This window comes from Pongo abelii, chromosome 16 (genome assembly GCF_028885655.2).
Source record: "Pongo abelii isolate AG06213 chromosome 16, NHGRI_mPonAbe1-v2.0_pri, whole genome shotgun sequence".
NCBI lineage: Eukaryota > Metazoa > Chordata > Mammalia > Primates > Hominidae > Pongo > Pongo abelii.
Genome location: NC_072001.2, coordinates 85970318 through 85994553, shown reverse-complemented (window position 1 = coordinate 85994553; position 24236 = coordinate 85970318). Strand labels below are relative to the sequence as shown.

Genomic DNA, 24236 nt, shown 5'->3' with positions numbered 1-24236 from the left:
CTCAGTTTCTCTGGTTAGACAAGTGTTAGAAAGTATACCTCCAAACCCAAAGCTGCTTTCTATGGAGTAGTAATAGAGGGTGAATGCAGTCTTATTCATCTGATGTATCCTGAAACATTTGATGTGTCTAGAATCCTACTCCTTCAGGGCAGGCTTCCTGCCAACTCTGGCAGTCATCTAAGTGAGCTACAACTGTACTGCTATAAAGGATCCAAAATCTTGTACAAGTTCAGACACCTCTTTACACAGTCACTTCCTGTACTATACAAAGGTACAGAAAGCTTCTTTGTTTGTAGGGATAAATCCATTTTCTACTGCTTAGACAACACAGTCAACATGAGGGAGTCAAGCAAGAGTTTCAAGCTCCTAGATTATGACTTAGAAATACTGCTAGTTTCCCAGTGAAAATGCAAAGAAAAGAACCAATGTCCCACTAAGTGAAGAGAAGAAAATTTAAGAAATGAATATTTTAGTTTTATTGGCATTTTGGACCTTTGGGACATTGCTTTCTTTTCTTTTTTTTTTTTTTAAACTATTAAGGCTTACTTGAATAAGTCAATAGGGGAAATCCAGAATTGAAAAGCAACTGCCTTTTAAAAGAAAGATATGGCAGGTTAAATTTTCTCAATTTCTACATTTAGAACTGGTTAAAAGCAAAATCTTTGTTCAATAAATACAAATAATGTAAAATTTATTTCAAATCTCTAATATGAACCATTAAGGCATCAAGAAAGAAATATTAATAAGTTAAAGTGAAGACAAAAGAACCATTCCTATTTAATCAATCTCAACCAGTTATTCAATTTCTTCATATCATTTATCATAATCCATAATTATCTTAGTTATTTATCTGATATTTTTATTTCTGGACTTTCCCACAAGACTATAAACAACAGTAAAGCAAAGACCTTCTCTGTTTTATGTTCCATGTCATCCTCATTGAGCAGTCCAGTTCCTGACCTGCTGCACTGAATCAGTGGCAACCGAATCACCAGCAATGCTGGTTAAAAACGCAGTTTCCTGAGACCCATTCTGTTATCTACTGGCTCTTTTAGATGGAGCTCTGGAGTCTGCAATTTTAACACTTCTAGATGGCACTACTGCATACCAAAATCTGAGGACTAAGTAAAATCTTCCATCTGTGGAAGAGCCATACACCTACACAAGTAACTAGAGTCACCAAAATATTATTACTGCAAGGAATGCCTGAAATGTTAAAAATATAAATATTAGACTAAAAGTTTGAGTCTCTACCTTTGCTATATAAGAATGAGCTGCATCTGAAATGAAATGAAAATGGCTAACACCAAAATCTAAAGCTATTACAGAGCATTTTGAAAACTCTAAATTATAGAAATATGATGTCTGAGTTCCTTGAAAGCAGGAACTTCAACTTGTGAAAGGAAAATAAATCTTGGGGCCCCCAAATCACTAAGCTAAGGGGAAAAGTCAAGCTGGGAAATGCTTAGGGCAAATCTGTCTCCCGTTCTATTCAAAGTCATCCCTCTGCTCACTGAGATAAATGCATATCTGATTCCTTCCTTTGGAGAGGCTCATCAGAAGCTCAAAAGAATACAACCATTTGTCTCTTATCTACTTATGACCTGCAAGCTCCCTCCCAGCTTCGAGTTGTCCCGCCTTTCCAGAAGAACCAATATTCATCTTACATATATGTTGACTGATGTGTGTCTCCCTAAAATGTATAAAACCAAACTGTGCTCTGACCACCGTGGGCACATATTATTGGGACCTCCTGAGGCTATGTCACTGGCACGCGCCCTCAAGCTTGGCAAAATAAACTTTCTAAATTAACTGAGACCTATCTCAGATATTTGGGGTTCACAAACTTATTGACATTTTTATACTTAACACCAAGATTGTACCTTGAATATAGTTAGTACATACATTAACAGTTTAAATAAAATAATGAGTAAATATAATACTTAATCCACCTGACAGTATACAGAGAGATCAAAAAAGGTCAGTCCAAATGAAAAGTATAGACTTAAGAAGATTTTTGTTCATCACTCACTGAACAAATATTGGGTACCTACTATGTGCTAATAGGCATTGTATTCGTTTTCTAAAAATAGAATGCTGAGATAACAATAGACTTAGTTCCTGCTTTCATGAAACACTGAAACTAATCTAATGATAAATAACAGGAAGGTGCTTTGGGAGCTTACATAGAAGAATTTTGCCTAATCTGAAAAGTATCAGAGAAGGCTTTTTCAAGTGATAATTTAGTTGAGATCTGCAGATTGAATGAGCATTAGCTAGAAGAGGGAAGGAAAATTGCAGGTAGGGAAAAGAGTATCTTGGAAGACCCTCAGACAAGGAAACCTGGCACTTTTCAAAGACATGAAAAATGGCCCATGGGATGGAGCATAAAAGAGTGAAAAGGACACTACAGTGAAAATGAATTAGAGAAGTAAGTAGTGAGGAAACCATGCTTCTACATGGTTTTGGTAAGGATTCTGGTTTGTGTTAAACACAATGGGAAAGTTTAAGAGTATTTTAAGCAGAAAAGTAATAGGATTTGGTTTGCACTTGGGCAGGCTGAAGTATTGAAAACAGATCAAACTGCAAAAACTAGAGTAGATTCACATATTATACTTAGAAAGCGACTGCATTCCTTTAGGTCAGGCTTGTCCAACCTGCAGCCTATGGGCTGCATGCGGCCCAGAACAGCTTTGAATGAGGTCCAACACAAATTCGTAAACTTTCTTAAAACATTATGAGATTTTTTTGTGTGTGATTTTTTTTTTTTTTTTTTTTTTGCTCATCAGCTATGGTTGGTGTTATTGTATTTTACATGTAGCCTAAAACAATTCTTCTTCCAATGTGGCCCAGGGAAGACAAAAGATTGGACATCCTGCTCTAGGTGGTGGTGACAGTGGAAAGTAGATAAATATGAGATATTTTAGGAAGTTGAAAAAACAACAGAACTTTTTATATCCCTTTTTCTTCTCACACTTTGTCAATATAACTTAATTCTCATTTTTCTGTTTTTTTTTCAAGTTGTGACTTAACTAGTCTCTTGCTTATTAGATTGGTTCCATTTAAATCAACGAAACAGTAATTTAAATAGCTAGAAAACTTTATTGACACCAGAATAGTTGGGAGAAAAATAAGTAAAGCAAATAGTTACTAAATATTTACTTAAATGTAGTTATTCCTTCCATTTTACCACGGCATGCTCGAATTTCCTGCTTGGGTTTAAGACTCTGAGGTGGAAGAACACTGTCATACATAGGACATTTTTCCAAATATTCAGTTGTAGGGCAAAACGCCCCAGAATTTTCATAAATCCTTGTGGTTCCATGTGGACAATCATGTCGCCTGTGCAAAACATAAACTGAAAGATTAACCTTAAAAATCATTTTGCGTTGTAACTGCATTTTAATCAGAGACCTCCAATAAACTCAAATTTCTAAATTCTAGAGCTTTACTGAAAAAAAAACTGTTTCCTCTGTAATGGTGTTTATAAAAACAATCAATAAATAATGGTCTATCCCTGTCTGGCAGAAGCACAACTATTAAGTGTCTCATAACAATTTAGTGTCTTGTTACACTATAGAAGCTGAAAAGCTAATACAGAATTTCCTATGCTCTTACAGAAAGCTTCCACATACAATTTAGGTTTCACCTACTATGTGTATTCACATGATACTTTGATTCAGAACAGAGCTACATAAGGAGAGAGTCAAGGCACAACCTTTATTTTGCTTTCATGGAACATAGTAGAGGCAACAAGAGACTGGAGCTAGAAGTCGTTAGGCGGCATCTTGATTTGCAAGCTGGTTTCCTAACTTGGCAGCTTCTTGACCTTGGAAGAGACCAGTGATTCTGGAGTCTATAGCTCTGTTGCAATTTTCTGATTGTGGCAGAGGCAGTGGCTCCCTTGTCAGTCCTGTTCTGTGGTAAAATGTTCGGAAGTTTTTCCTGGAAGCTTATTTTGAAAATGATTTCTTAAGTTCTTCCAAGTGAACTATATATATACTCCTTAATAAATTCCTTTTTGCCTAAACTAACCAGAGGAGATTATGTTATCCATAATTAAGAACCTTGACCAATATATCATATAAGCTAATAGTATACAGTAGAGTTATTTAAGAGAATGAGGGTGGCCTTTATGCATGGTCATTGGAAGATGGTGAGACTGTAAATAGTAAGAAACTGGATTGTAGAATAGTATGCTCAGGGTTTTCCGTTCCAAGATGGTCGAATAGGAACAGCTCCGGTCTGCAGCTCGCAGTGTGAGCCACACAGAAGATGGTGATTTCTGCATTTCCAACTGACCCTCCACTGGTGACACCCAGGCAAACAGGATCTGGAGTGGACCTCCAGCAAACTCCAACAGACCTGCAGCTGAGGGACCTGACTCTTAGAAGGAAAACTAACAAACAGAAAGGAATAGCATCAACATCAACAAAAAGGACATCCACACCAAAATCCCACCTGTAGGACACCAGCATCAAAGACCAAATGTAGATAAAACCACAAAGATGGGGAGAAACCAGAGCAAAAAAGCTGAAAATTCTGAAAACCAGAGTGTCTCTTCTCCTCCAAAGGATCGCAGCTCCTCACTAGTAATGAAACAAAGCTGGACGGAGAATGACTTTGACGAGCTGACAGAAGTAGGCTTCAGAGGGTCGGTAATAACAAACTTCTCCGAGCTAAAGGAGGATGTTCGAACCCATTGCAAGGAAGCTAAAAATCTAGAAAAAAGATTAGACAAATGGCTAACTAGAATAAAGAGTGTAGAGAAGACCTTAAATGACCTGATGGAGCTGAAAACCATGGCACGAGAACTATGTGATGCATGCATAAGCTTCAGTAGCCAATTCAATCAAGTGGGAGAAAGGGTATCAGTGATTGAAGATCAAATTAATGAAATAAAGTAAGCAGAGAAGTTTAGAGAAAAAAGAGTAAAAAGAAACAAACAAAGCCGCCAAGAAATATGGGACTATGTGAAAAGACCAAATCTATGTTTGATTGGTGTACCTGAAAGTGACCGGGAGAATGGAACCAAGTTGGAAAACACTCTTCAGGATGTTATCCAGGATATTATCCCCAACCTAGCAAGGCAGGCCAACATTCGAATTCAGGAAATACAGAGACCACCACAAAGATACTCCTTGAGAAGAGCAACCCCAAGACATATAATTGTCAGATTCACCAAGGTTGAAATGAAGGAAAAAATGTTAAGGGCAGCCAGAGAGAAAGGTCGGGTTACTCACAAAGGAAAGTCCATCAGACTAACAGCTGATCTCTCGGTAGAAACTCTACAAGCCAGAAGAGAATGGGGGCCAATATTCAACATACTTATAGAAAAGAATTTTGAACCCAGAATTTCATATCCAGCCAAGCTAAGCTTCATAAGTGAAGGAGAAATAAAATTCTTTACAGACAAGCAAATATTGAGAGATTTTTGTCACCACCAGGCCTGCCTTACAAGAGCTCCTGAAGGAAGCACTAAACATGGAAAGGAACAACTGGTACCAGCCACTGCAAAAACATGCCAAATTGATGGTAAAGACCATTGATGCTAGGAAGAAACTGCATCAACTAACGGGCAAAATAACCAGCTAACATCATAATGACACGATCAAATTCACACATAACAATAGTAACCTTAAATGTAAATGGGCTGAATGCCCCAATTAAAAGATGCAGACTGGGAAATTGGATAGAGTCAAGACCCGTCAGTGTGCTGTATTCAGGAGACCCATCTCATGTGCAGAGACACACATAGGCTCAAAATAAAGGGATGGAGGAAGATCAAATAAGCAAATGGAAAGCAAAAAAAAGCAGGGGTTGCAATCCTAGTCTCTGATAAAACAGATTTTAAACCAACAGAGATCAAAAGAGACAAAGACGGCCATTACATAATGGTAAAGAAATCAATTCAACAAGAAGAGGTAACTATCCTAAATATATATGCACCCAATACAGGAGCACCCAGATTCATAAAGCAAGTCCTTAGAGACCTACAAAGAGACTTAAAGACTCCCACATGGTAATAATTGGAGACTTTAACACCCCACTGTCAATATTTTAGACAGATCAACAAGACAGAAGGTTAACAAGGATATCCAGGACTTGAACTCAGCTCTGCACCAAGCAGACCTAATAGACATCTATAGAACTCTCCACCCCAGATCAACAGAATATACATTCTTCTCAGCACCACATCACACTTATTCCAAAACTGACCACATAGTTGGAAGTAAAGCATTCCTCAGCAAATGTGAAAAACAGAAATCACAACAAACTGTCTCTCAGACCACAGGGCAATGAAATTAGAACTCAGGATTAAGAAACTCACTCAAAACCACACAACTACATGGAAACTGAACAACCTGCTCCTGAATGACTACTAGGTAAATAATGAAATTAAAGCAGAAATAAAGATGTTCTTTGAAACCAATGAGAACAAAGACACAACATACAAGAATCTCTGGGACACATTTAAAGCAGTGTGCAGAGGGAAATTAATAGCACTAAATGCCCACAAGAGAAAGCAGGAAAGACCTAAAATCGACACCCTAACGTCACAATTAAAAGAGCTAGAGAAGCAAGAGCAAACAAATTCAAAAGCTAGTAGAAGACAAGAAATAACTAAGATCAGAGCAGAACTGAAGGAGACACAGACACAAAAAAACCTTCAAAAAATCAAGGAATCCAGGAGCTGGTTTTTTGAAAAGATCAACAAAATTGATAGACCGCTAGCTAGACTAATAAAGAAGAAAAGAGAGAAGAATCAAATAGATGCAATAAAAAATGATAAAGGGGATATCACCACAGATCCCACAGAAATACAAACTACCATCAGAGAATACTATAAACACCTCTATGCAAATAAACTAGGAAATCTAGAAGAAATGGATAAATTCCTGGACACATACACCCTCCCAAGACTAAACCAGGAAGAAGTTGAATCTCTGAATAGACCGATAACCGGCTCTGAAATTGAGGCAATAATTAATAGCTTATCAACCAAAAAAAGTCCAGGACCAGATGGAATCACAGCCGAATTCTACCCGAGGTACAAGAAGGAGCTTGTCCAATTCCTTCTGAAACTATTCCAATCAAAAGAAAAACAGGGAATCCTCCCTAACTCATTTTATGAAGCCAGCATCATCCTGATACCAAAGCCTGGCAGAGACACAACAAAAAAAGAGAATTTTAGACCAATAGCCCTGATGAACATCGATGCAAAAATCCTCAATAAAATACTGGCAAACTGAATCCAGCAGCACATCAAAAAGCTTATCCACCATGATCAAGTTGGCTTCATCCCTGGGATGCAAGGCTGGTTCAACATATGCAAATCAATAAATGTAATCCATCACATAAACAGAACCAATGACAAAAACAACATGATTATCTCAATAGATGCAGAAAAGGCCTTTGACAAAATTCAACAGCCTTTCATGCTAAAAACTCTCAATACACTAGGTATTGATGGAATGTATCTCAAAATAATAGGAGCTATTTATGACAAACCCACAGCCAATATCATACTGAATAGGCAAAAACTGGAAGCATTCCCTTTGAAAACTGGCACAAGACAGGGAGGCCCTCTCTCACCACTTCTATTCAATATAGTGTTGGAAGTTCTGGCCAGGGTAATCAGGGAAGAGAAAGAAATAAAGGGCATTCAATTAGGAAAAGAGAAAGTCAAATTGTCCCTGTTTGCAGATGACATGATTGTATATTTAGAAAACCCCATTGTCTCAGCCCAAAATCTCCTTAAGCTGATAAACTACTTCAGCAAAGTCTCAGGATACAAAATCAATGGGCAAAAATCACAAGCATTCCTAAACACCAATAACAGACAAACAGAGAGCCAAATCATGAGTAAACTCCCATTCACAATTGCTACAAAGAGTATAAAATACCCAGGAATCCAACTTACATGTGAAGGATCTCTTCAAGGAGAACTACAAACCACTGCTCAACAAAATAAGAGGACACAAACAAATGGAAGAACATTCCATGCTCATGGATAGGAGGAATCAATAGCGTGAAAATGGCCATATTGCCCAAGGTAATTTATAGATTCAATGCCACCCCATCAAGCTACCAATGACTTTCTTCACAGAATTGGAAAAAACTACTTTAAAGTTCACATGGAACCAAAAAAGAGCCCGCATTGCCGAGAGACAGTCCTAAGCAAAAAGAACAAAGCTGGAGGCATCACACTACCTGACTTCAAACTATACAAGGCTACAGCAACCAAAACACCATGGTACTGGTACCAAAACAGAGAGATAGACCAACAGAAAAGAACAGAGCCCTCAGAAATAATACCACACATCTACAACCATGTGATCTTTGACAAACCTGACAGAAACAGGAAATGGGGAAAGGATTCCCTATTTAAGAAATGGTGCTGGGAAAACTGGCTAGCCATATGTAGAAAGCTGAAACTGGATCCCTTCCTTACACCTTATACAAAAAGTAATTCAAGATGGATTAAATACTTAAATGTTAGACCTAAAACCATAAAAACCCTAGAAGAAAACCTAGGCAATACCATTCAGGACATAGGCATGGGCAAGGACTTCATGACTAAAACACCAAAAGCAATGGCAACAAAAGCCAAAATTGACAAATGGGATCTAATTAAACTAAAGAGCTTCTGCACAGCAAAACAAACTACCATCAGGGTGAACAGGCAACCTATAGAATGGGAGAAAATTTTTGAAATCTACTTATCTGACAAAGGGCTAATATCCAGAATCTACAAAGAACTTAAATTTACAAGAAAAAAAACGATCCCATCAAAAAGTAGGCAAATGATATGAACAGACACTTCTCGAAAGGAGACATTTATGCAGCCAACAGACACATGAAAAAATGCTCATCATCACTGGTCATCAGAGAAATGCAAATCAAAACCACAATGAGATACCATCTCACACCAGTTAGAATGGCGATCATTAAAAAGTCAGGAAACAACAGCTGCTGGAGAGGATGTGCAGAAATAGGAACACTTTTACACTGTTGGTGGGAGTGTAAACTAGTTCAACCATTGTGGAAGACAGTGTGGCAATTTCTCAAGAATCTAGAACTAGAAATACCATTTGACCCAGCTATCCCATTACTGGGTATATATCCAAAGAATTATAAATCATGCTACTATAAAGACACATGCACACGTATGTTTATTGCGGCACTATTCATGATAGCAAAAACTTGGAACCAACCTAAATGTCCATCAATGATAGACTGGATTAAGAAAATGTGGCACATATACACCATGGAATACTATGCAGCCATAAAAAAGGATGAGTTCATGTCCTTTGCAGGGACATGGATGAAGCTGGAAACCATCATCCTGAGCAAACTATCACAAGGACAGAAAACCAAACACTGCATGCTCTCACTCATAGGTGGGAACTGAACAATGAGAACACTTGGACACAGGGCAGGGAACATCACACACGGGGGCCTGTCGTGGGGTGGGGGCAGGGGCATGGATAGCATTAGGAGAAATACCTAACGTAAATGATGAGTTAATGGGTGCAGCAAACCAACATGGCACACGTATACCTATGTAACAAACCTGCACATGTGCACATGTACCCTAGAACTTAAAGTATAATAATAATAAAAAAGAACACCTTCAAAGCAATAAAAAAAATACTATGCTCAGAATATTCTCCTTTTTTGTTTAAAAAAAAAAATCAATGCAGGCTGGGTGCAGTGGCTCATGCCTGTAATCCCAGCACTTTGGGATGCCGAAGCAGGCGGATCATGAGGTCAGGAGATAGAGGCCAACTTGGTGAAACCCCGTCTCTACTAAAAATACAAAAATTAGTTGGGTGCGGTGGCGCGCGCCGGTAATCCCAGCTACTTGAGAGGCTGAGGCAGGATAATTGCTTGAACTCAGGAGGCGGAGATTGCAGTGAGCCGAGATTGTGCCACTGTACTCCAGCCTGGCGACAGAGTGAGACTCTGTCTCCAAAAAAAAAAAAAAAAAGAAAAGAAAAAAATCAATGCATATGTAAAACAAGTCTTAAAGAACATTTGTTATCTGTGGAAGATAGAATTATGAAGGCATTTCGTACAATTTTTGCTCAGATTTTTATGACACCTCATGTGTATTTATTTATTGCATTATCAGAAAATAAAGATAAAACCCTTAAAAAACAAAAAAATCACAAATAAAAACAAACAAAAAGTAAAATCACACCATTCTAAGGGTAGCCCTCAATATAATGAAGACTGAATTTCCTAACGGTTGAATGGGAAAGGAACTTACATTGAATATGAATTAGAAAAAAAGTAAAAATTTTCTCCTGCATCCCAGTCTGCAGATTCATACACCCAAAGTTAATTTGTTGATATTTTAATCTACATCTAATTACGAACTGTGTTTATTATGAGACTATCAAAAAAACTGCTTTCCATCAACATGCAGGTGTTTTCTTTGAAGAGGATTACAAATACAAAGGGATTGACACGTTCATATTTATTTAGCAAATAATTATCTAATCCCTGGGTCAACTGAAGCTAAGGAAGGAGAAGACTGTGTTTATAGGTGATGGAAGGTTGTTAGATAGGACTCACAGTTGGATTCTAGGTTTCAGGGTGGGGACTACTGTACTGCCTTTCAGTCAGACGGATTCCAAAGAACTGCTGCCTGGATGGGAATGGGAATATGGTCTGGCTGGGAGGATAGAAAGGTGCAGATGTAAGAAAATGTGATATGGGTTGCACACTCAGGGCCTTGAGCACTGTTCTTTCTCATCTTTGTGGTGGGGGATGATGGGGTGGAAATGCACTCTCCCAGTCGGATCACATCCCACTACTCACCAGCGTTATATCCCGTCGCTGCTTCACATATATTACTTACCTGGCCCGGGTGGCATTTTACTTTGCATCCTTGATTGGGAGTCTCAGGGGCTACGAACAAACGTCTTACCCCCGGGTAGCCGGCGGGTGCGGAGCGAGTATTCGCGGAGCGGGATAAGTGGGGATGTCGCTGCGCCCTTGTCCCTTCATCTGCGGGGGACGGCCACTCTCAGGGTTCCCGAGGAGCCGGCTCCATGTACCTAGGCCCTAGGTCGGCTCCCAAGCCCCGGCCCGCCGCTACACCAGCGGTTTCTTACCGGCAAGTACAAATCTGACACAGACACCAGCTCCTCGTGCTCTTGGCTCCCAGAGTTTCTTCACCGCCCCTCAGCACTTGCAGCTTCTCCACTCTTACAGCGCCCGCCGTAGTCAAGGCAACAGAGGGATGCCCGGTGACTGACGCGGCGCCGGCTTCCGGCGGCGTAAGAGAAGCGTCCGCGCGGGCGTTCCGGATCCGCAGAGTTCTCGGCGTTTCCGAAGCTCTCGGTGTGGCGGTGACCTGGCAGAAGGAGTAGGGCTGGTGGGGCTGCCGCAGCCGGTGAGTGCGGGCTCGCGCTGGGGGCTGGCATCCTCCTCGGCCAACCTCTGGGCGGTGCTGGAGGACCCCGCTCGCTGAGGCTGTGAGGTGGAAACCCGGGCTGGGGCCGAGCGCGGGCTGGGAGCGGCGGTCCCCGGAGTGTCGCTTCCAGTTTGGGGCCGAGGCGGTCGCCTGTCTGTGTGGACCCGGGATCCTCAAATAGAACGAATCCGGGACCCTGCAGAAATGAAGGGCATGTAGTGTAGAGGTTTTTCCTTTTTATTTAGAAAGGAATGAAAGACCGGCAGTGCACCTGCTTGGATACTAAGCACGTGACCCAAAACTTTGTTCGGGCTCCGTGGGCAGGAATAAAGCTGGGTATTTGACCTCGCGCGAGGACTAGCGAGAATGTCAGAATGAGAGACTTGGGGGAAGACTGAAAAGAGAAAGGGAGCATCTTCTTCAGCATTTTCTCTTCCTCCTGCATGCAACCCTTCCTGTACGTGGTCATTGGCCTGGAGAAGTTTACCCGAGTACTCCTCCACCGGCAGGGTTACTGGTGTCACTGTGCACCCAGTCCCCTCGAGCTGCATGATTCATCGCAGCCTTTGGATCCGGAAGGATGAGCAAACTCTTTAAGTATAATCGTGGCACGATACTGACTTTAGTGCTCGAACTGGACTTAGGTCTCGGTGGTCTATCTCATCAATAAACATTCACTGGGTTCTTGGTTTAAGGGATTTGAGAGGCCTTGCCACCTCCCAGCGTTTATTATTATTTTTTTCTTTTGCCCCGACCTTTAGTCTCTGGACCATTTGTAATACATATTTAATTTTTAGACACAGGAAATAATCATGGTGCTCAACAGTTTGGATAAGATGATTCAACTCCAGAAAAACACTGCCAACATCAGGAATATTTGTGTTTTGGCTCACGTTGACCATAGTAAGAATACTTTTTAAATGGCTTATTTTGATAAATAAGGGAGGTGTGTCTCTGTATGTCTCAGTGGCGTGAAGCTGTGGGCAGCTGAGTGAGAGTGGTGTTTGCTAAGAAGCAAGTCTTTCCTTTAAAAGTTTTCTGTGATGTTAGGGAAGCCTGCTTTGCTATAAAGCATTTGAAATGAACACGGTTACCTAGTGAGTAGCGTTCTTCTATATAGTATGCCATGTTGTTTTTTAAACCAGAACTTGAATTTTTTGTTTTTGAAATGGCTTTACATATAAAATGTCTATAGTCTTGACATAATGTCTTTAGAGTTTGTGGTATGTGATCCTATTTAATTCATCAGATATTTATCAAACGTCTGTTAAGTTCAAGATATTTTGCCAAGTATGTCAGAACGTGGAGATTTATGAGTAGGGCACCAGCCCAGCTGTAAAGGAGGTTTTTTTTTTTGCGGGGGGAGGATGGAATTTCACTCTTGTTGCCCAGGCTGGAGCTGTAGAGGAGGATTTAAGGGGGAGCAGAGCAAAATGAGACAAACATGAGAAAAAAGTAGATTCTAATGTCGGGAGAACTAGAGGATTGAGAAATGAGGGATTAAGAAAAGGCCTCACAACATGATTAGCATTAGAGATGACACTTGAAGGGGGCTCAAGATGACAAATGGAGATAAACATTACAAGTGGGAATGTGTCATCAAGGGGAGAAGGAAATGTAAGTGGTCAAAGCCCAGCATCTGGGAAAGGCAGAGATAGCCAACGCGTGGTGTGTGTGCTTCTGACCGATACTGCTGCAACCCCATAGCGCTCCCTCGTGCTAAGCCTCCTCTTGATTTCAAACCCCTCCGTAGTTTAGGTAGCCATAGCAAAGTGATTGGGATGGGCATGTGAAATAAAGCCTATTTACCATCCTAAAGGTGAAGGACTAGTCGGCGAGGTGAAGAAGCAGGCTGAGTCATATCTCATAGGAACTAGGATAAGAGTTAAGTGCTCCAGCTCTGAAGTTAGACAACCTGAGTTCAGATCTCCATTTTCAAGTTACGTACTTTGCCTTTCTGAGCTTCAGTATACAGCATCTGTAAAACAGGATGAAAACTATACCCACTTTATAGGCTATAGGATCAAATGTGATAATAACGAGAGGGAACGTAAATGCTTCACCATGAAAACGATTATTAGTATCTACTATTAGGCAGTAGGGAGCCTTTGGGGGAAAACATAGAGCAGGAATGATGTAATCAAATAAAACATGAGAAAGATTAGACTGGTAGACATACTTAGGATGGATCCAGAGTCAGAGGTTAGGTGGCTGTTGTGATTGATAGAAGAGCTGAAGTGATGGAAACTGAAAGAAAGACAGATAGTGGATCACTTTACAAGTGAAGCCAGCTGAGAATGAGTTTTAGTACAAATCCAGTGAGTAACCCCTGCCTCCATGAGTTTTTATAATTTTACTGCTCACATTTTGAGAACATGAAGGCTGATAAAAGGGTTTTTTTTTCCTTTATGAATTTAATCAAGTGGAAAGTCAGTGGGGTGTAACAAATTAAATGTACTCTTTAAAATTATGTTAAACTGGTACTATCCTAGAAAACCTGTGATTCATTCAACAAGTATTTTCTGAAGGTCTTCTATATGACAAGTGTTGTTCTGGTCCTAGGGATACCGCTGTGAATAAAGCAAAATTCCTGCTTGCTTGATAATTATTTTCTAGAGAGGTATATACTTGATGTACTTAGAATAAATTCAGCTTTATTGGGTCGCAGGAAAGTGATGCTCTAGGATTATATGCTAATACATATTTACATGGCAGACAGATAGCACAGTGTTAAATATCTTCAGTTCTCCTACTCATTGGTCTCTGGTTTGAACTATACAGAGATTCCATAGCTTTGCTGAAGTTCCTAAAGTGCAATAAAGACCTATCTTGAAGGAAAAAACCCTCCTTTGCTTACTCCAACCCAGTTGTAGTAATTATGCATACCCTTGACATTCTTTACACAGAATCACCTGTTTATATCACACAGAATTGCATAGACTTTAGTTGTATGTAGTCTGTTTAATAAAGGTAACTATAAATATATACAAAGATTCTTTTGCTATAAAGGAGATTCCTATGCTTAGATTTGGTTACTAGGTTTCATTGGTTGTTATAGTTTATGCCCTCCACGGGCTGTATTACAAACAGTAAGAGATATGGGTAAAGTTCCTGAATTTCTTTGATAAATAAGTATTTTCTTGAGACAGTTTAACTAGCAAATTCCAGCTGAGGCCATGCGTGGGGAAATATGGCAGAAGAGTATGTTCAATTGTTTATTGATGATGTTTTACCCAGTATGCGTTTCAGAGAAAAAAAATTACTGCTTTTTGTCATTCTGTGCTGTCAGGGGCTTAATTTGATAAACATGGTCATGGTTCTGGATTATAGGATAATTGATGTAGTAATTGTGATAAACTTGATCAAATTCTTAGAGGACAAATTATAGTAACCGTATAAAACTCAACAGGTATTCTATATTTTGATTGGTTTGGTGGTTTGCCCTATCACGGAAAAGTGTGTTTTTCTCTGTATAAAGTCTGCCTCAATTTAAGAAAAATTCTCTACTTTAAGAAAAGTTGCTTGACAACTTTCAGATGAGGTTGATCAGGTCCACAGGGTTGGAGACAAGATTACAGCATTAGAGAGTGCTAGCATCTGTGTCCTTCCAGATGATAGTCTGTTCGAGAGTCTAATCAAACTCTTTTGTCTTTTTCACCTAGCATAGGTAAATAGAAAATCTTTACTAAACCAATTCTTATGACCAGATTTTAAATCTGTAGGTATGATCCATCCCATGACCCCTTTTTAAAAAGACATAGATTTGAATCGATGTTACTGTTTTAACAGGAAAAACTACTCTGGCTGACTGTCTTATATCTAGCAATGGAATCATCTCCAGCCACCTAGCAGGCAAGGTATGTTATTATTTTATAAATACTTGTTGCATTTCAGTATTAGCTGTCAACAATGTGATGAACCATTTTCTGTGTTCTTTAGCGATCCAAAAGGGTATAAAATATAGTTCTTGCATCTAAAAGCTGCCAATCCATTTTGCAAGATAAAATTGCTGGTGAGAAAAAGTTACTTCTATATTGTTTGTATTGCTTTATATTAATATTTTGTAAGTGCAAAAGTGAGTTTTTGCAACAAGCAAATGATACACAATTGTGGAAGATTTCACAGCAAAAGATTATTTGTAGGTGAACAAATTGGGTGGTTTGAGGAGAAGACAGAAAAGCTATCAGGTGGTGGGAAATAACATGGATAAAGGCTAATTTGTGTGTTGTGCTTTGAGTGGAGCGTTTGCCTAGAGACTAGTGAGAGAGAAAACACACTGGCAGGGAGGATGTGTAAGATGATAGAAGACCTTAAAAGTTAACCTAAGTATCAAAGGAAAGCTGCTTATGCCTGAAGATTGTGATGAAAATAGTGGGTTTTTTGGTTTTTGTTTTTGAGACAGGATCTCACTCTGTTGCCCAGGCTAGAGTGCAGTGGTGTGATCATGCACGGCTCACTGCAACCTCGCCCACTTGGGCTCAGGTGATCCTCCCACCTCAGCCTCTCGGGTACTAGGGACTACAAGTGCATGCCACCACACCTGGCTAATTTTTTTTGTAGAGACAGGGTTTTGCCATGTTCCCCAGGCTGATCTTGAACTCCTGGGCTCAAGCAATCCTCTTGCCTTGACTTCCTAAAGTGCTGGAATTACAGGTGTGAGCCACCACACATAGCCTGAAAATAGTATTTGAGGAAATAAAATTAAAGAGATCTTTATTTGTAGCTATGAGTTGAAAGGGCTTGGAATAATTTACTTGGCAGTAGAAAAATAAAGATATATTCGTTTCCGTAATGAATTTAGGATATGAACAACAGGGTTTATCAGGTGACAGAGAAGAGAGAGAAGAGGAGATGGAGGAGCAAAATTGAATCCAAAGTAGATCCAGTAGACTTGAAGGTCGATTTGGGAATTGATGTGTGGGTTGGGAGGGAAGCTGGCCCAAGATACTATCTAGAGGAGGCTGAAAAAAACTAAGTTGAGTGAAATAATGAAATGCTTATATTTTCCCCACTTGAGAATTTAGAAAAAGTATAATAACTCCAAAGTAAGTAGATGAAATAATGAAGCATGAATTAATGAAATAGTAAACAGACATTTTATAGAAAGGATCAGTGAAGCCACAGTTTGTTTTTGAATAAGATTAACATAACTAATGAAGAGTGAACCCTAATGTAAACTATGGACTTTAATTAATCATAATGCATCAATATTGATTCATCAGTTGTAACACATGTATCACATCATATACTAATACAATATAGATATAATGGGGAAACTATGTGTTGGTGGGAAGAGAGAGTATGTGGGAACCTTCAGTTGATTCTTCCATGAACTTAAAGTTGCTCTAAAAATATAAAGTTTATTAATGTAAAAAATTACTAGCAATATAGACAATTTTTGATTGTCTTGACTAGAAAACTTTTTTGTTTTGCTTTTCATTGATGTTGTTGAGGAATGTTTGACCCTTTTGACCTGCTAATGTTCCTAATGTGGCTCACTGTACTTTGGACATATACAAAGCATAGTGTATATAAATAAATATTTTTGAATGAATGACTTTAAAGAAGGGTAACACAACTGACAAAACACCAGCAAGATGATCAAGAAGAAAAGAGAAGAGGCAGAAATAAGTGATACCCAGAAAGAAAAATGCTACAGAAGTGAATACGGTAATAATAGGATATAATGAACAACTTTATGCCAGTAAACTTAAAAGTGCTAAAATGGAAAAATGTCTGGAAAACATAACTTGCTAAAACGGAGTCAAGAAGAAATAGGAAACCTGAATTATTCTATAGTCATTTAAGAAATTGAATTGGCTGGCAAAAATCTTTCCGTAAAGAAAAGACCCAGATGGTTTAACTCTCCAGTTCTGCCAAACATTCAAGGAACAAATAATTTCAGTCCTACTTAAACCATTGCAAAATATAGCAGAGAAAAACCAAACAATCGGGGAGTATTCTCCAAATCATATGAAGATAGCATAACTTTGATACTAAAAGTCTGTTAAGGATAATACAAGACAGGAGAATTGCATACCAACCTTGTGATTATGGATGCAAAAATTATAATCCTCATTAACAAACAGAATTCAGCATAGTATAAAAAGATGATTATTCATATCCAAATCGAGTTTATCCCAAGGAATTCAAGATTGGTTTAACATGTAATTTCACTATATTAATGGATTAAAGGAAGAAAATCATGATCATGTCAACAGATATAGAAGACGTAGTAGAATTCAACATCTATTGTGATAAAACCTCTTTGCAATGTAGTTACAGAAGAGAACTTCTGTAATCTGAAGTGGAATATTTATAAAAAACCTACAATGAAGATTGAGCTTAATGATGAAGTGTTAAAACTTTTCTATTCATAGCCAAGAATAAGGCAAGAATGGCTGTCACACCCTTCTGCTCATTGTGTTATAATTTCTACTTTACATTGTACTGGAGGTTCTAGTTGCAGTGATAAAGCTGGAAAGAAAAATTAAAAGTGTGAATTTTGGACAGGAAGAAGAAATGTAGATAAATTGCTAGGATATTAGTAACAATTTGGCAGGTTTCAGGATATGAAAACCATTGAAAAGAATACATGAGCAATAAATAGGTAATATACAGTAATTTAAAAACATAAACCATTTAAATAGCGTAAAAAATGTACCGTGCTGGGCATGGTGGCTCATGCCTATAATCCCAGCTACTTAGGAAGCTGAGGCAGGACAATTGCATGAACGCAGGAGTTTGAGGCTGCAGAGACCTGTGACAGCAACTACACTCCAGCCTGGTGGATAGCACAAGACGCCATCTCTTCAAAAACAACAAAAACAACAACAATAACAACAAAACCTATAAGATATTGGAGAAAACTAAGACGTATTATGAATGTATTGATGTATTGTAACCTGTGGCCTGGAATAGGCTGAGGCATGAAATTGACTGATGGCTCAGAATAGTAGGCCTAGAACTTCTACTTTAGATTGTACTGGAGGTTCTAGTTGCAGTGATAAAGCTGGAAAGAAAAATAAAAAGTGTGAATTTTGGAAAGGAAGAAAACAAAAATGTAGATAAATTGCTAGGATATTAGTAACAATTTGGCAGGTTTCAGGATATGAAAACCGTTGAAAAGAAGTATACGTGAGCAATAAATAGGTAATATACAGTAATTTAAAAACGTAAACCATTTAAATAGCATAATAAATGTACCTGTGCTGGGCATGGTGGCTCATGCCTGTAATCCCAGCTACTTAGGAAGCTGAGGCAGGACAATTGCATAAACCCAGGAGTTTGAGGCTGCAGAGACCTGTGACAGCAACTGCACTCCGGTCTGGTGGATAGCACAAGACGCCATCTCTTCAAAAACAACAAAAACAACAACAATAACAACAAAACCTATGAGATATTGGAGAAAACTTAAATGGAAGGATATACCATATTTGCATATTGGCTGACTATTTTTTAAACGACATTTAAAAAATATTGATCTGTAGATTCAGCAATTCCAGTAAAAATTCCAACAGATTTTTGAAAATTTCAACTTGATATGCTGATTTTAAAATATATACAGAAGAGCAAATAAACCAATTAACAGCCGGGACTGAAGAAGGGTAGGGTATGGAAATACATCTTACCCACTGGCAAGACTTATTATCAATGTGTTGATGTGTTGTAACCTGTGGCCTGGAATTGGCTGAGGCATGAAATTGACTGATGGCTCAGAATAGTAGGCTGGCATTTCAGATCTGTGGGAAAAAGATGAACCTTTCAAATGGTTCTTGGGCAATTGGTTATCCCTGTGGAAAAAAAAATTGGACCTCTAGTTAACACCACACACAAATCAATTGCACAGTTAAGATATTTTTATTTAAAAGCAAAACTAAAGCTTTAGAAAATAATATGGGCTAATATTTTTATGACCTTAAAGGAAGATTTCTTAAGACAAAAATGTGCAAATGATTTTATAAAATGTTAATAAACTACTTAAAATTAAGAACATATTTATCAAAGATGCCAGAAAGAAATGGAAAAAACAAGCCTGGTAACTGTGAAAGATATTAATAACACACATATAACTGACAAAGGACTAATATTTAGAGATTATACATAACTCCTATCCAAAACAAAATAAATCTTTATTACAACCAGTAGAAAGGTGGACAAAAGGCTTGTATAGGCAGTTCACAGAAAAGGAATGTTAAATGGCCAATACGAGAAACTTATAAAGGGATACTTAATCCCATTAATAATAGGAGAAATGTAAATTAAAACCATGAGATGCTATTTATCACCCATCTTAAAAAGTAAAGTCCAGCAGTATCAGCTGTTGAAGTTATGAATCAAAAAAAGCACTATTCCACTGTGGATCAGTCCAACTATTTGGAAAATAATTTGGAAATATCAAGTTAGGTTGAGGATGTGCAGATTTAATAACTCAGAAATTCTACTGGTAGGGAGTGTACAAGAGACCCACAACTGTTCATATCAGTGCAGTAATAGTTACAAAAAACTGGAATCAGTCTCCATGTCCATCAATATCCACCAGTGAGGGTCTCCATCTCATTCTCTAGACCTTGAAGTGCATCTTTTTGTTCCCAGATCTGATTACAAAAGTTAATTCTTCTACCCTTGTTTTCACACTTCTCCTTTCAAGACTCAGACCATCCAGTTATTCACCTTTCCAGTCATTGTCAGCTCCTGGTGATGTTTCCTGTTCATTAGTGACTTTGGCACCCAGCCTCATAATTGTTCTTTTCAGCTGAATCTTCTAAGGTGGCTTTTACCATCCCTGAGAATGACTTCTTCAACAGCTTATCCTCTCAACAACGTTGATTCTCCACTTCACCTACCCGTTGTCATGACTACTTTCTGGATTTTAGCATCACCTTGAGCTATTCATCTTTGACATTTCAAATTTAAATACTTCCTTCTCTACAATCTTTGATTCTCCCAGCTGTTTCTTTCACCTGATGTTCTCTAGTTTTTTGACTCCCATCAGCCTCTTTCTTCATTCACTTCCTGCCTCATACAGCCCAGATTTGTCATTTCACTGACAGTCTTGCCAGCATCTTCAGTCTCTTTGGTTCTTGACTTTCTGTCATATTTTTCCCAATAAAACTTTAACCCTTGATAAAGTTAATTCTCTACACATCTTCATCCTTGTATTTGGGCTAGGTTCTCAAGTGGTCCTCCAGACTGCCGGCAGATTTCCCATCTCTCTCTCTATTAGGTCTTGCTTATTCTTCTCAGCAGCTATTTTAAACCTTCTGGTCTCCTTCAGCCTACCTGTCATCCCCTCCTCCACAATCTTAGCAGACATTCTTACTTTCTATTTCACAGAAAAGAGAAGAATTCTCACCTGCTTGCCACTGTACCTCAAAACGTAATGGTATGGGCATTTTTGTTTGCCTCCTGTCACTGGCAAAAACCTGTGCTCTGGTGATCTTCTGTTTATGATCTTTTCTTCAGTATCTTCCACCTCTCCCTCTGTACTGGCTTGTAACCATCAGCTTTTAATCATGCTCAAGTCTGTCTTGTCTTAAAAAATACATAAATCCTTCTTTCAGCCCCACATTCCTCTGCATGTTTCCTCTTCCCACTTCTTAGTCAAAGTTATACTACAATTACTTTCTCAATTACTCTGATGATAGGACCCGCACCTTATAGTAATGACATGCATTAGCAGTGTGAAATTGGTCCTTGATCTATGACCTTCTCTCCAGGGTGATGCTAGGCATAGAGATACTATAAGTAAGCGTCAACCTTTTTTTTTACTCCAGGGTTTCTTATTCTGGTTCTTATTCTTATACCCTTCCAAGCAAAACTGCCAATGATCAAAGGAATCAAGACAATGTGGATGTGTAATCATTAGATTTACTATCTACACAGCAGGCCTTCAAAGGTGGAGAAGTTCTCAGTGATGTCAGAGTTCAGGGTGTGGCCACAGTACTGGGTGGCAGATGTGGACTGGCATCATACTGAGAAAAACCAAAAGTGGGTGAGGCAAAATGTAATCAGAAGTGGTCTGTATGTGGTCTAGTTTCATGTTGCAGGAAGGTCAGGAGAGGCCTTTGGGTTGGGTTTGTGCAGCAAAAGAAAACTTAATCAGTTTGCTATTGATAGTTGTTTCTAGATCACTTTTTCCTCTCATTTTCCTAACCCATGTCACTTTTTTTTTTTTTTTTTTTTAAAGACAAGAGTCTCATTCTATCACCCAGGCTGGAATGCAGCAGTGATCATAGCTCACTGCAGCCCAGAACTTCTAGACTCAAGCAGTCCTCCTGCCTCAGCCTCCCAAGTAGCTAAGACTACAGGCATGTGCCATCATGCCTGGCTAATTTTTTAAATTTCTTGTAGAGATGATGGTCTCGTTATGTTGTCCAGGCTGGTCTTGGCTCGAGTGATCCTCCTGTTTTGGCCTTCCAAAGCACTTGGATTATAGGTGTGAGCCACTGTGCCTGACCCCATCTCAGTTTTGACACATACTGTCAGAGTCAACCACCCTTCACCTCTCCTTGTGGCAGCCTTCTCATAAAGATGGTTACCCTGTTACCTGTGTCAGCTTTACAATTGTGCTTTACAATTCTGTCAAATAAGCCATATTAGTTGATTTATAACTTACAAAGTTATATATTGATTTAAAATGTAAAAACATAGTATTGATTTAAGATATAAAAGGTAACCAGGTTCAGTGGCTCACATCTGTAATCCCGGCACTTTGGGAGACCGAGGCAGAAGGATCACTTAAGGACAGGAGTTTGAGACCTGCCGGGGCAACACAGTGAAACCCTCTCTCTACAAAAAATAAAATAAAAATTACCCTTGTGTGCCTGCAGTCCCTGCTACTCTGGAGGCTGAGGCAGGAGGATCATTTGAGCCCAGGAGTTTGAGGCTGCAGTGAGCTATGATTGTGCCACTGCATCCAGCCTGAATGTTACAGTGAAACCCTGTATCTTAAAAAAAAATTAAAAAATAAAAAGTGGTATTTCCTGTGGAGGGAGACTTGTGGTTACTTTATAGTTGGTGTACAACTTATGTATATAATTGTTATAAGTTCATACATAAGGAATTTAGGAACATATCTTCAGATAACTCAGGTTCTGCCGGTATTTCTGTTATTTTTGTTGTCAGGCAAAATACTCTACCAATACACTGAAACATAAAGGACACTTTCAGGAGGTTCAGATCTTCATCCATAACTTCAGTTTTTCTTTTTTATTTTATGGAAAGTTTTCTCTCATCAGCTTTCTATGTATGCTTTAGTGAGCATTTCCAGTGTTTTGGAAGTTGAACACTAAACTCCTTACATGAAGTTTTACTGAATACAGAGATGTTTTGGCAGGTCCTAGTGACAAGTGTGCACCTTCTGTGAGACAATTATCCGTGGCACTTTAAAACCATGGGCAAGGGAGCAATTCTTTTCCCATAACTCCCTATTAGCAGCAGAAATTGTCTGGAAGATATCTCCCATAATTAACTTCAGGTCTTCCAATTTTTTTTTCAGTTCCCTGGAACATAAAAAGATTGGATTGTTGCTTGACTGATTAGATCTGTGCCTTGAAATGAAGCAGTTTAGTTTGGAATGCCTGGGAAGTAAAGCAGCAGCATTCTGTCCCTGAATGCTATTGTAAAGATTAGTTCAATATGTAGCTTCAGGACTTTATTACAAATCAGAAAGATCATTTAGCATGCTTAAAAAATTTTGTCTCCTGAAAAGTGTTATGCATTTTCTGCTTTTTAAATAATTTCCACTAGCAATAATAATAATATCTAGCATGATAAGCCCTGTAATTGTTTTAATATATTTTTTAATTTGATCACACACACAAAAGTGGTAAATGGCATTTTTTAAAGAGACATAATGTGGCTGAAGTCACAGCAGAAGAGCTGTGCTTGGGGACTTTTTTTCTCTAATGGATATGGGACTTCTTTCCCCAACCTTTGAAATTTAGGTTAACGTTGTTTGGAAAGGGTTAAGATGAAAAAGGCATTGAAAGAGGACTTGGGAGGCCTGGCTCAGAGCCAAGCCTTTGTCAGCTGTGTAACTGATCATGGCATTTCCTCTTTCTCACCATTAAATACCTTTGAGAAACTCCAGGTTAAACAGAGTTGGACAGACTTCTCACAGGGCTTCTCTGAACCTTTAGTATGTATGTGTGATGTGAGCTCCGAGGCTGGCTGTATTTGTCAGCTGTATTATTTGATCAGACACTTAGTTTTTAGGAAGTAGATTTTCAGGTGGAAACACTTGGTGTATCTCTAGCTTTCAGTTCCTCTCTAGATCTGAACCTGCCCTTCCTGAATGAATTTCAAAGAATCTGGAAATGGATGCGTAATTAAGGGAGCATAGATAGGTAGATCGGTATTTGTTTTTCTGAGTATTCCCTAAAAGGTCTAACTCCTATGAAAGTAAGAGCACTGTTGTATAGGAAGCCTGAAATGTCTGTACGAGTGCATTTTTAGACTCTGTAAAGAACTTGACTGGAGACCCAGTCTCTGAAACTTCAGTATCAGGTCCCGGTCGTATCACAAAGGATGGGAAAGCGCTTGAAGTTCTCCCACTCTAAAGTCTGGAGTTTAGCCAAATGAACAGGCAAGTGTTGTTTCCCCAGTTGCAAAGTATGAAGGAATCTAAGACGTGAGAAGTGACTGAGATGGTTAGATAGCCCTGGGTATGTTTCTGGCTTCCTTCTTTTGGGACCTTGGGTCAGTCTCTTACCTTTTGAGGGCATTAGCATGTTTTTCTATGGAATAAAGGCTTAGGCTGAGAAAATGCTGAGGGATTCTAAGAATCTCACAGCTTTAATTTTAT

The 24236-nt window shown here is 38.8% G+C and overlaps 2 protein-coding genes across 2 annotated transcripts in view; one reads left to right on the top strand and one right to left on the bottom strand.

Moving 5' to 3' along the window:
• Positions 1-512: 512 nt before the first annotated feature.
• LOC112129035 (uncharacterized) lies at positions 513-11986 on the bottom strand. The gene is made up of 3 exons (XM_024232371.3): positions 11916-11986; positions 11127-11624; positions 513-3342 (listed from the first exon to the last, which is right to left on the bottom strand). Exons 1-3 carry the CDS (start codon positions 11984-11986, stop codon positions 3159-3161), a joined length of 753 nt encoding a protein of 250 aa, XP_024088139.2. The 3' UTR covers positions 513-3158.
• The window catches only part of LOC100452275 (golgin subfamily A member 6-like protein 22), a 122924-nt gene continuing 109968 nt past the window's right edge, over positions 11281-24236 (top strand). Inside the window, exons 1-3 of the mRNA XM_063716273.1 lie at positions 11281-11407; positions 12226-12331; positions 15218-15285. The gene's annotated coding sequence lies outside the window, so the exon portion shown is untranslated. The remainder of the gene's footprint in view (positions 11408-12225; positions 12332-15217; positions 15286-24236) is intronic.

What these genes read in the sequence shown, in the direction of transcription:
- LOC112129035 (XM_024232371.3), bottom strand. Translation starts at nt 11,986, where the DNA reads ATGAATCATGCAGCTCGAGGGGACTGGGTGCACAGTGACACCAGTAAC. An exon ending in GCCGGTGGAGGAGTACTCGG is followed by an intron (nt 11,625 to 11,915) that starts GTAAACTTCTCC and finishes TCATTTCTGCAG; the next exon opens with GGTCCCGGATTCGTTCTATT. An exon ending in TGTCAGATTTGTACTTGCCG is followed by an intron (nt 3,343 to 11,126) that starts GTAAGAAACCGC and finishes TGTTTTGCACAG; the next exon opens with GCGACATGATTGTCCACATG.